The 11,605-nt window shown below is 38.2% G+C and overlaps 1 protein-coding gene across 1 annotated transcript; it reads right to left on the minus strand.

The window, feature by feature from the left end:
• Nucleotides 1-2,728: 2,728 nt before the first annotated feature.
• LOC107102724 (prostaglandin E2 receptor EP4 subtype-like) lies at nt 2,729-9,607 on the minus strand. The gene is made up of 2 exons (XM_015402130.1): nt 8,497-9,607; nt 2,729-4,320 (listed from the first exon to the last, which is right to left on the minus strand). The coding sequence occupies exons 1-2, from the start codon at nt 9,304-9,306 to the stop codon at nt 3,751-3,753; spliced, it is 1,380 nt and encodes a 459-aa protein (XP_015257616.1). The 5' UTR covers nt 9,307-9,607; the 3' UTR covers nt 2,729-3,750.
• Nucleotides 9,608-11,605: the final 1,998 nt, after the last annotated feature.

Genomic DNA, 11,605 nt, shown 5'->3' on the forward strand with positions numbered 1-11,605 from the left:
TTGAACTCATTACAGTGTGATCAAGGTTGCACGGGAGAAAGAATACAGTGAAACAGATTTATTTAAATATGGATATAATATCAAGTGACCAAAAGAATAAAAACAACCTGACCAAAAAGTTGGATTCTCTATGATTCCCATCTGCAGTGCTGAAAATCCCATCCACAATGTTTTTCCATCTAGTTCTCTTAAAGTCAGCAGTATTTTTTTAGAGGTTTAGATGTCTAAAACATCCTTCTTTAGGTGTGTGACTAACCAACTGTGATGAGGTGAGAGAACAATGCAAGTTTCCAGGAAAGATCATTTTTCATCTGCTAAAATCTTCCCTCTTCTGTTTGTCAATCACAGTTTCTGGTCTCTGGGGAGATTTTACAGCCTGAACAGGTTTCTCCATCTGATCTCTCAGCTCCTTTTAAAGAGTTATTGTCCTCAGAGGGACATTTAATTGCTCCCGTAAGACTTTGGAGGGATGCCACGTTGGATCTGGAAATCTTTGGGGAATAAAGAAACGTCCATAGATTGGGGTCGCATGATCTGAGCTCCCAGTCGGTTCCATCTGAAATAGTCTGTTTTAAGTGTTTTAGTTATTTCTGCTCTTATGGAAAGAGGTGAAGGAAATAACACGTGTTGCAAATTATCCCAAAACGATCTCACTGGCAAAGGAAAATGTTAAAAACAACCACTTCTTAAAAATGATTTTAAAAAATCTTACACAGATGGTCAAGTATTTACTGACGGGAAAAGTAGCAATTCTTCTTTAGCCCTTCCACATTTAATCACATTACCAAACAAAAGTGCTGTTCTACTTTTTAGGTATATTTGAATTGCTAACATTTAAAAGAATTTCTTTATAAATCTGATTCAACTTGTTTCAGGTCAGTTAGGACGAGTGACTCATGTTGATATGGTAAATATCAGAATAATGAGGTAGGAAAATTTTCTTTCCTACCTCATTAGTTTCCTCTTAGTTTGCTGGGAAGTCTTGTATCTGAGTCAGGTTTGTTTTTTCACCTCTACCCACACGTCTTGTGAGGGTCATGAACTCAGGTGATGATGACCTTTTCAGAACATAATAATAATAATTTAACTTTATCGATCTCACATTGGGGAAACGTACCTCTGCATTTGGTCTGCCGTAATGGGGCGCCCAGTGAGCAGTGTGGGGTTAAGGGTCTTGCTCAGAAAGCCACAGTGGCAGTCTGTGGGGGTGGGACTTGAACCCAGAACCTAAGGACTCCAAGCCCTATACCCGAATCAATAAGTCCTGAATTGGTCCTCAAGCCACTTTGTTACTAATTTGCTTAGCTTCATTTGACATTCAATATTTCCATCTTTCCATTTTAACGCTGAAATGTAGCAATGGTTATTATTGTCAACCGTTTCATTCTGTTTCATCAGACAACAGCACATGTCTTCAAATATGAAAGCCCCTGAATCTATTTTCAAACTTTAACCTGTTACTTATGTTAGGTTTTCAGTTTTTCCTTCCTCCACTGCTTCTTAGCTGATGTTATGACACGCCTGCTGTCACTGCAGATGAACTCATCCTAACAGCTTTAACCTGCCTCTTCATTATGTTTTTTAAAGGCGTAGAAGTCCTTGTGTTTGTAAACTCATTACATTGAAGAGAGTGATAAAATTTGCTTTTAACAGGTTGATCATCCATGATTTCTTTGATATTTACCTATCTATCCCTTTTCTTCCGCTTTATCTGGGGGCGGGTTGCGGAGGCAACAGTCTAAGCAGAGAAGCACAGACTTCCACACACACCTCCTCCAGCTGCTCTGGGGGACCCCAAGGCGACACCAGGTCAGCTCAGACACATGGTCCCTCCAGCGTGTCTGGGCCTTCCAGAAGGCCTCCGCCCAATAGGGCATGCCTGGAACACCTCTAGACGGAGGCGACCAGAAGGCATCTGGTGCCCAAGCCACCTCAGCAGGCTCCTTTCGACATGCAGGAGCAATGACTCTACTCTGAGCTCCTCCCGGGTAACTGAGCTCCTCAACCGATCTCAAAGGGTGCGCCCAGCTATCCTCCTTGAAATTTGGCACACAGAAATAAGTTTTGAAGTTCTGACTAACATGTAAGAAAACAAATGTATTTCTATGCATCTTTAGACTTCTTGTTTCAGGTCTTGGTAGATGGTTAACCCTGTAATGCCAAATGTATCATATTTGATACATGCGGTTTCTGAAATGTTTTGCGTCTGACACCTTTTGCATAATTTAATGGTAAAAACTTTGCTCAAAATCCTATTGTACACAATCAGATATCCCTGATAACAGAGGGCAGAAGACTACACCAAAAATAATCTTGACTTATCGCATAGTAAAAAATTATAAATATCAAAAACGTATTTCTGTTTTTTCTTTTTACATATTTTGTTAAAAGGCCAAATAAGGACTTCAAACCAAAAAAAAGTAATTTTCTGTTTTGTTTTATTCTTGGATCGGGCTTTAAAGGGTTAAAATCCTATGACTTACGTTAATATTTAGGCCCCTTAACCTGTATACTGTTAATTGATAACCCGGCACAATGAATTGGACTTAGAGCCCCGATGTAGAAACAGCTTATATGAATAAATGAGTGATTCTGTGAAGGCCTAATGTTACCGAGACAGCTGATTCCTCACATAACATACCATCTCAACCGTGACACAAGGTGGTGGCAGAATCATGCTGTGGGAATTCTGTTTATCAGTAATTACAGGTAAAGTGGCCAGAGTTTGACACAGGAGCAAACCCTGGCCACCCTTCCATTACTAGTACAGATTGAGTCACAATGTACTAAATAACAGCAGGTTTTATTTACTTTACTAAAAGGAATGCAGTCTCCACTAATGTAAGATGATTCGGATTAATCTGAATAAAATTATTATGTCTTTTTATTCCCCTTCAGCAAAGAAGTAATAAGGTTGTTTTTATTGGCTGTCAATTCTTAAAAAAAACAATAAACAACTTCCAGCTTTCCCGTGTTTTGGCATAGTTCCATAAAAACAACATTTTTAAAGAATCAATTTTTATTTTTTCTTTCACAAGATGCTTTTTCAGTGAAAAACAGATGCTTGTGAATATGTATTGAAGGGGTGTTGTTAGCAGCACAATGAGAATAGTGTTTTATAGAACCGTTTTAACTGACACGACATCTTATTTCTTCTGTTTGAACCCCTTTTCTTAACAAACCCATGTAGCCAAATCAGATATGAGGCTTTACATTAAGCTAAAATATGATTGGAATCTGAAAGCACTGGGTTAAAACAAGTAAATTAACAGTTTTAGAGAATAAAAATCACATTAAATGGTCTTTTAATCATCTTCTGCTGTATTTGAAAAAAAAAAAAACATAGTATAGCTGCCTTTTGTTATGAAATGTGGAAAATACTATTTAGAAGTGTCAGGGGTCCTTAAGTAATACAACCAGTTTTCAAATGTTCAGATGTTTTAAAAAACAAAGACACTTTAAGCATATTCATCTTTAAGAAATGTAAAATGGCACAGAAATATCTAAACCTTCTCACAGAGAAGACAGTAACACACATTTTCATACTTTAAATAATTTAAAACGCCATTCACATTTTGAAATTGATCCTTTACAATCACTGAGTGTCATTTCCGACGGCCGAGTGGTTCAAAAGTTTTTAAAAGTGCAACAGAAGAGTCCCTTTATGATTACAACAAGAGTGACTGGAATCAGTTGAGGGAATCACTACTGAGGAGTAATGCCTTGATCATACACTGGGGATGCTGATGGCTAAATGCATTTTTCCTGCATGTTAGCGGTCTCGTCTGTGAGGGTCACATGCAGGGCTGTGTCCTTCGGGCCAATTGAAAGGTTAGTAGGGATCAAGTTGTCCTCTGATTCCCTCTGCAGGAGCTCCGTCTGAGGCTGGGAGTCTTCTTGTGTGCAATGTGACGTATGCTCAGCTCCTAAACTGGAGCCTTCCTTTGACCTGGCCTGGAAAGAGACCAGTCCCAGCATGTTCCCATCAGTCGGGTAAAGGATACTCTGTAGGGTGCTGACTCTCTCCCCCGGCTCATGGGACGCTAACGACGGCGAATCCCTTGAGACGATAGAGGAGGTAAGGGGTCCATCTCCACACAGAAAGTGTCCTCCCCCCCGCCGTCCCCGGCCTCCCATTTTACAGAACAGACACTTGATCTTCTCTACTACTTTGAGAACTACTGTCTTTTTCAGGAGGATGTAGAACCAGGGGTCTAGGATTGGGTTGACAGAGGCCATGCGGATGGCTCTCAGGTCCTCGTTCAACCAAGACTTCTCCATTGTCTGGTTTTTGAAGATTTGATTTTGGAAGATCCTCAACTGGTGATAGAAAAAAAAAGATATTCTAAATTAGTTTCATAGTATATGAACAGTGAACAGAATTGTCAAACTGCATAAAGCTTTGAAGTTCTTAAAAGATTTAGAATGTATTGATTGATTGACTTTATTGATCTCGCAGTGAAGAAATGTACTCATTACATCAGTTCAATTCGTCAAAGAAGAATGTGCCAAAGGAAGAAAAAGTTGCATAGGATATATACAGTATATAGTACCGAAGCCGAGAGCGGTCATACCCAACTGTTTTTTATTTGTCCTTTGTCTTCTCGAGATAACGACATAACTATCTTATTATCACGGCTTAACAAATAATTGTTTTCTCAAGATAACGAGATAATTATCTGGATTCCCAGTCCGTCTATGCCTGCAGTCGCGGTACCATGTGTGCACAAATAATATATTTTTAGTTTCCTATTTCTTTTCACTCATTGTCAGGTCGTGGTGGATGATTGGATTGCATGGAATGCAGTAGAAACAAATATGACTGTTTTTAAATGAAAATCTTTAATCTGGACTCATTTTGGGGGTTAATGCATCTAATAACTGTTACAGGTGTAACACCGGGGCTGTTCAGAAAACATCCGGCCCTAAGCCAGGGGAGGCATAGGTCTAATTGCTAATGAATCAGAAGTGGAAGCAAATCATCAAACCATCAACGTTGTCTCGTTACCTAAAAGTTGAACACAGGATTATTTACAGAATTACACATAGGCTGCTATGACTTATAAATCCTCTCCTTCTGTTGTGGTGTTGAATGATGCAATCAGTTTTAACACAAACCAATCATCTCGTTATCACGAGAAAACAGCTTTCGTTATCTTTAGACAATGAGAAAATTAACTTGTTTTCTCGTGAAAACAACTGTGAAAAAGTATCTGAGGGACATGACCGCTCTCGGCTTACGTAATATAGAGTGAGAACACAAAAGACTTTTTTTAAAATAGTAGATCATTATACAGGGTGTTTATGAGGGGCGGTCAATAAGTACCCACTCGCAGATGTTTGATCGACCTGAAATTTTGCAAATTATTTATTATTATTTATTTAAATAATTATTTATAAATAATTATTTAAATCTCTATAGATTAAATAGCAAATTACAGCTCTGAACTAATTGTGGTTTCTAATTTACAGGTGTTCAAACTGAGTCAAGTCTGTGTTTTTGCATTGAAAGGAAGCACACATTGGGAGACTTTGAAAGATTTGAAAGATCAAATGAAAGTAACTTATAGTGATAATGTCCCATAATATAACCTTGTAAAACATTTTGCAACGGGCATCATTGCAATAAATTACTTTAATTTCATCAAAAGTCTCCCGTGGTTTGAGTCCTTTCCAACAGAAAAACCGTATCACTGCTCGACACTCAACAGGCTCCATTTTAGAATTTACTCAGTTTAAACACCTGTAAGTCAGAAACCACAAATAGTTCAGAGCTGTAATTTGCTACTTAATCTGTAAAGATTTAAATAACCTCATATGCAAAAGTTCAGCTGGATCAAACATCTGGAAGTGTGTCACAGGCACTACTTATTGAACGCCCCTAGTACATGTATATGCATTCTAACAACACAGAAAATGTCGAGTGAAACACAAAAGACACCTGTTCCTTTACCAACTAAAATCTGAAACGTGTACTGTGGATTTTCCTTAAGCATATTTGACTTAGTAAATGCTGCAGGTCCCCTCAATCCCTACCTTTTGCAAATCTAGACTCCAAAAGTCTACTTTTACATTTACATTTTAGCTCAGATTTAATGGAACTGATGGAGAGCATTGGTTAAAAGTTAAGGGCTGTTAAGGATTACTGAACAAGAAAGAAGGGTTACACTTTGTCACCTGCGCCACATTTGTGAATTGAAAAACTACAGTTTTTTTCTCTGAAGTTATGTTTTTCTAGATTTTAGGCTATTTAAAATAAAGGGGGCTCAATACAAATACACGCCACACTTTTCAGATTTTTCCATTTGTAAAGCAATTTGAAAAACGATTTTTGCCTTTTTCTTTCCACTTATAATTATTACCTATATTTTTCATAACAAAACCAAAATACACTTCATAACAGTTAGTAGACATGATTTAAGAAGATGTTTAAAGAGTGTAAAGACTTTTTTTTTTTTTTTACAGTACAGTTGATTAATTGCACAGAAATTGAACCCTGAAAGACTAACAGCAAATGCTGGATCTTTATGGGAATGGGCCAAGAAAAGCAGTAATCATAAAAGAGCCTTTGGCTTTTGCTTCCCATGACTCTAACTGACACTCATTATATCTTAAATCCAGAGGCACAAACATCTCAGTGTTTGTCGTATCCGGTTCTACATTATTTCTGCTTTATGAGACTATTTTCAACTATACATCCAATTACACATTTAAATGGAAACGCTAACCTAACCATGAGGGCTCGTTTAATTCATTTAGTTTAATTTAGATCTTGATTAGTCAAACTGAATGGAGATACTGCATATAATTGGTGTTATGATCCATGGATATAATAAAAAGAAAAGAAAAGCTGCATATGCATATTTGATCCCCCCCCCCATCCAGGGTAAAGGTTTCACTAATCACTAAATACGCTGTAGTTAATCTGTAATGAGGATGTAATAATTTCTAGCCAGTTAACTACTTGTTATATTTCATAATTTCTCTCTTATGGTGCCAAACCCAGAATTTCTGTGCCTTTAATGAGCTTCTAGCTCAGAAATAACCACTTTACCTTCTTGGGAAACTTGACTCAAATAGGTTCTTCTGGCCAAATTTTAAATATTTAGTTGTTTATATATTTTGCCTGTTTAGTGTTATTGGAGTGGGTTGTTGGTGGTGATCAGCATTAAATTTGCCTCCTTCCTTCCAAGCTTAAGGGTCGTCAAGAGGAACTAGTCCCTGCTATACAAACCACACATAGTTTAAGCATCACATAGATGGATACCTTTTATATCTGAGCTTGTTAGGTTTAGTTTTTCCAAGGAATTATTTATTTAGCCACAATTACTCATTAAGTAATTGCAAAAACCCTCTGTTTTATTTAGCTGTATTATTTCACAGAAATATAATAAATTAATGCAACACAGGAGGCTGAATAAACCATTTACATCTCAAGAATTGGACTTAGCACTTCGTATAAAATGTGAAATGATTTCATCACAATATTTTGTATGATTATTATTATCATTTAAAACAAGATCTTTCTGCATGTTTGGCTCATAATAGTCCAAAATCAAAGTTTTGGTGTCAGGACTTTATATGCACTGGCGGTTCTAGACCAAATGTACCAGGGGGCCGGGAGGGGGCCAGTGTGTTTTCATGGGAGCACAGAAAATCATGAAATAAAAAAAACAGGCCTAGGGATCCAAATATAACAGAATAAGGTGAAATCTCTATTTAATTAGATTTGACTAAAATAAAAAGGTCTTATTGGATCAATATACATTCATAATTTAGGAATTTTACATATTTTTGACTTAATTTAAGCTAAAATTACAGTTTTCTATAAAATCTGAATTAGAAAAAAAAAAGATAAATTCATCTTTTCTTTTTTATTTTAAAAAACATCTAGCAGATGAAAACTGGGATCCTATCTCAATACCACTGAAGCTATCACCTTATTGTTTATAAATCATTTGTAAAACAGAATTTGTAAAAAAAAAAATAAAAAAAATGAAATAGATCCAAAGGACCTGCATATCATCATTAGAGTATTATGTCTTCAGTACATGGGCCATAACAGGGGCCAGGACATGATCTACGGGGGCACTGGCCCCTGTTGGCCCCGCTCTAGAACCGCCCATGCTAATAGGATAGTAAATTTGTAGCCATGTTTTCTATTTTCTGTACACAACTTTCCTTACAGATCAACAACAACCTTAAAACATTTTGTTTTGTTTTTCAGAGGTGGTCGACCTATCTGTCAGATGTCTGCAGCCTTGCGGTCAGAACTGAGAACTGAAACTTGTTCAACCTCTGAACCAGATGAAGTGTGAACAACCACACGTGCGCTTCAGCACACAATGTTCAAAAAGAACCCAACAGTCATCAATTACTGAGTGTTTATCTTCAATGCCGTCAATATGCCTAATTTTGTCTTAAACTGAAGAAGCTTCCATCTGGAGCGCATAGATCCATAAGCAGAAATATTGAGATAAATGGTCCAATACTCACAACTAAAGGTATGGAGCAGATTAGAACCACGGCTGAGGTTCCGATCAGCACCACAACCATCTGTATCTCGGCTCCAGCCAACCCCTTGATGCTCCGCCGGCGCCTGAGCTCCGCGTCCCTCCGCGGGTCGATGCCCACAGAGGTGCGTCGGATGAGGCGTCTGTGCATCCGGATAAGCGCACCGCAAACCATCACGTTGCAGAAGACCGTTGCCAAAACGATCAGCGAGTTCAAACCCGCGTAGATCAAGTTGTAGGCTCTCACGGTGGTGTCGTTGCTCCTCCAATCGATGAAGCACCAGGTACCGGGGTCTTGGCGCTTCACCTGTCCGATCCCCACGATGGGCAGCAAGCAAAACAAGAAGCTCGTCACGTAGACCGCAAAGAGCGTCCACGCAGCCAGTCTCTGGTTGACCAACTGGTTGTAAATGTAAGCATGATTTATAGCCAGGAACCTTTCCACTGACATGAGGAACACGATGCTCAGTTGCACCAAGAAGAAGTAGAGCAGGATAAAGCCTGCGTATTGGCACAGTTGGTCTCCTCCAGGCCAGGAGCCTTTCACATAGGTGGCGATGGTGACGGGGCTCGCCAGCAGGGTTCCCAGGAGGTCTGTCACCGCCAACCCGAACACCAGAGTGTAAAAGGTCGTTTCCTTCTGCTCCTTCTTCGACAGGCGCAGAACCACGATAGCGATGACATTTCCCAGCACCCCGAGTAAGAACATGATGGTCGGGATGGTGAGCGGACGAGGCGACGGTGGCCCCGCGGTGCTGTTCATACCTGCTAGCGAGTCGTTCATGGCAAACATTGTCTTCTTACTTTCAAAGGAGAGACACTTTCCATTAACGCGCCTTCTTTTTGGCTGAAGAACGAATCCATCGTGTCCGCTAAGGGTCCATTTTTACGCACAGGATTTTACCTCCATGTTTATTGTGGAGGTGGAAAAAAAGCATGAATCCAGGAGAGGAAGAACTTTTGGTTTTGTTTAATTTCTCGACGCTCGCACCTTCATGTCCTCATCACACCCACAAACTTGATAGGGAAGTTTTAGTTTGCTCCTCCTATGTGCGTCTGAGGTGTTGTCAGTCTGCGCGCCCAGAGCGCACTGGCTACAGGCGCTCACAGTTTCAGCTCCTCTTTAAGCTTCTGTCCCCCGATCACTTTTCAGTTGACATCACCACAGGTCAGAGCAGTAGAAGGCAGATTAAACCAGATCAGCAGGAAGACACTAATCATTTTCTTTCTCCAGCACCCTTATTAAAACATTACAGAAATCCCTCCTTTTTGAAATTAGACTTTTTTTTTACTTCACTTAAAAAAGGTAAACTGTAGCTATAAATAGTAATCCTTACGCCCTTATTGATGTAAATATCTATCAATAATTTCAAGTTATAATTTACTTACTATTTACAGTTAAGAGAAAATGAATAGATTTTAAAAATTTCATGAAAAAAGCCCCATAGTCAGATAAAAAGGGTAAATGAAACCATTTAAAAATAAATTCCTAAATGCTCTCCAAAAATGTTTTGAGTGTTACATTGACTTAAATTGTAGACAAAATGGAAAAATCTTCTGCTAATTGAAACTTTTTTATAATGGTGCACAGGTAATAACCAATGTACACTGAGGGGTGGCCAAAAGCGGATAGGGGCCAGAACCTCAGGGTCAATCTACACTCTTCCAACAGGAAAATTAATGTGCAAAATATCCATATTTTCTAAATAAAGACAAACTATACTGTCATACAGCCTTTGCTAACAAGTAGACGCATATATTTAAACATCCGAGCTTTCTAGATAAAAGGTATAGTGGATAAAATTCTTTCAGATTTTGAGTTCTGGGGTGTAAATATTTTCCATCGTCATTACTTACCTACTTGTATCAATAAACATTCTGCTTAAAATTGATATTTACAAGCACTGATATCTACATAAATGTATTATTTGATAAGTTTTTATTAAAATTGTTATTTATCTATGATTTCAGTGAAGACTCCCAGATGACTTGCAGAGACACATTTTCTCTTTACCCCATATAACACAAAACCTAGTTCTGAAAAGAGCATTAATTGTGTACATCCTCTTTGATGTTAGTATATTGATGTGTATAATTAACCATAAAAACATGTAATGTTTTGAATATTCCATTTGAGAGAATTACTGCTGCCACCATCTTTATTAGAGGTAAAAAATGGTAGGGGTGGCCACAGGGGTGGCCAATGATTGGGTTAAGTGTGGCCATGGCCACCCCTGGTCCCCCATCTAGCTCTCCCCCTGGTGGTGGGTCTAAAACCTGTTACATGCAGGATGAAGCATGCACAAAATATGCAGGCAGCAAAGAAAAACAAATGTTCCACAAAATGAATAAATAAGGAAAATGAATACAGAACATGAATTCAGAAAAATCATACAGGACTGATCTCAGACATCACTTAGGATGAAAGTTTTTGTTTGGAAGAAACTACTGTCACTCATCCTCATGCCTTCAAGTCAGGTTATTCAGGCTTGTAGGTGTGGCGAATATTTTTATTTTTATTTTTTTATGTTGTGAGTTGGAATCAAAATGTTCATGACAATTTAACCGTTGTTGAAGATTAAAATTAGCAACAAATATACTAAAAGATTTCAGTATTTTTAGTTGATGATGATTATTGGCCTACAACATTATTCTTTAGGTTGCATGTTGTGGTGGGATGTATTGTAAAAGAAAAGGAAAGGTGGTGCAATCGAAATTAAAAGACAACAAACAAAAAAATGTTTAAAATTCAGGACTTTATTTTAAACAGGCACAGTCACATTATATTCCTGAAAACATTGATTGTCCTGTTTTAGCCTAAATAGAATTCCAGCACTGGGCACCATGACAGATTTGTTCACTATCTGTAGGCGGTATCAGTGAGCTCAACCTTCATATGATAACTCCAGCACCATTTGAGTCTTATCCTTCATGGAGTCAAATATTTTTTTTTCTTTTTCATACCTGATCATCATTATTTTTTTACAGCTCCTTTAGGAAGCGCTAACTGGCTTAGCTCAGTACCTCCTTGTATAATACCTCAATTGTTATTGTAAACACACAGAGACCAGCACTCCCCTAATCTCTTTTAA

This window comes from Cyprinodon variegatus, unplaced genomic scaffold (genome assembly GCF_000732505.1).
Source record: "Cyprinodon variegatus isolate N-32 unplaced genomic scaffold, C_variegatus-1.0 Scaffold1305, whole genome shotgun sequence".
Taxonomy (NCBI): domain Eukaryota; kingdom Metazoa; phylum Chordata; class Actinopteri; order Cyprinodontiformes; family Cyprinodontidae; genus Cyprinodon; species Cyprinodon variegatus.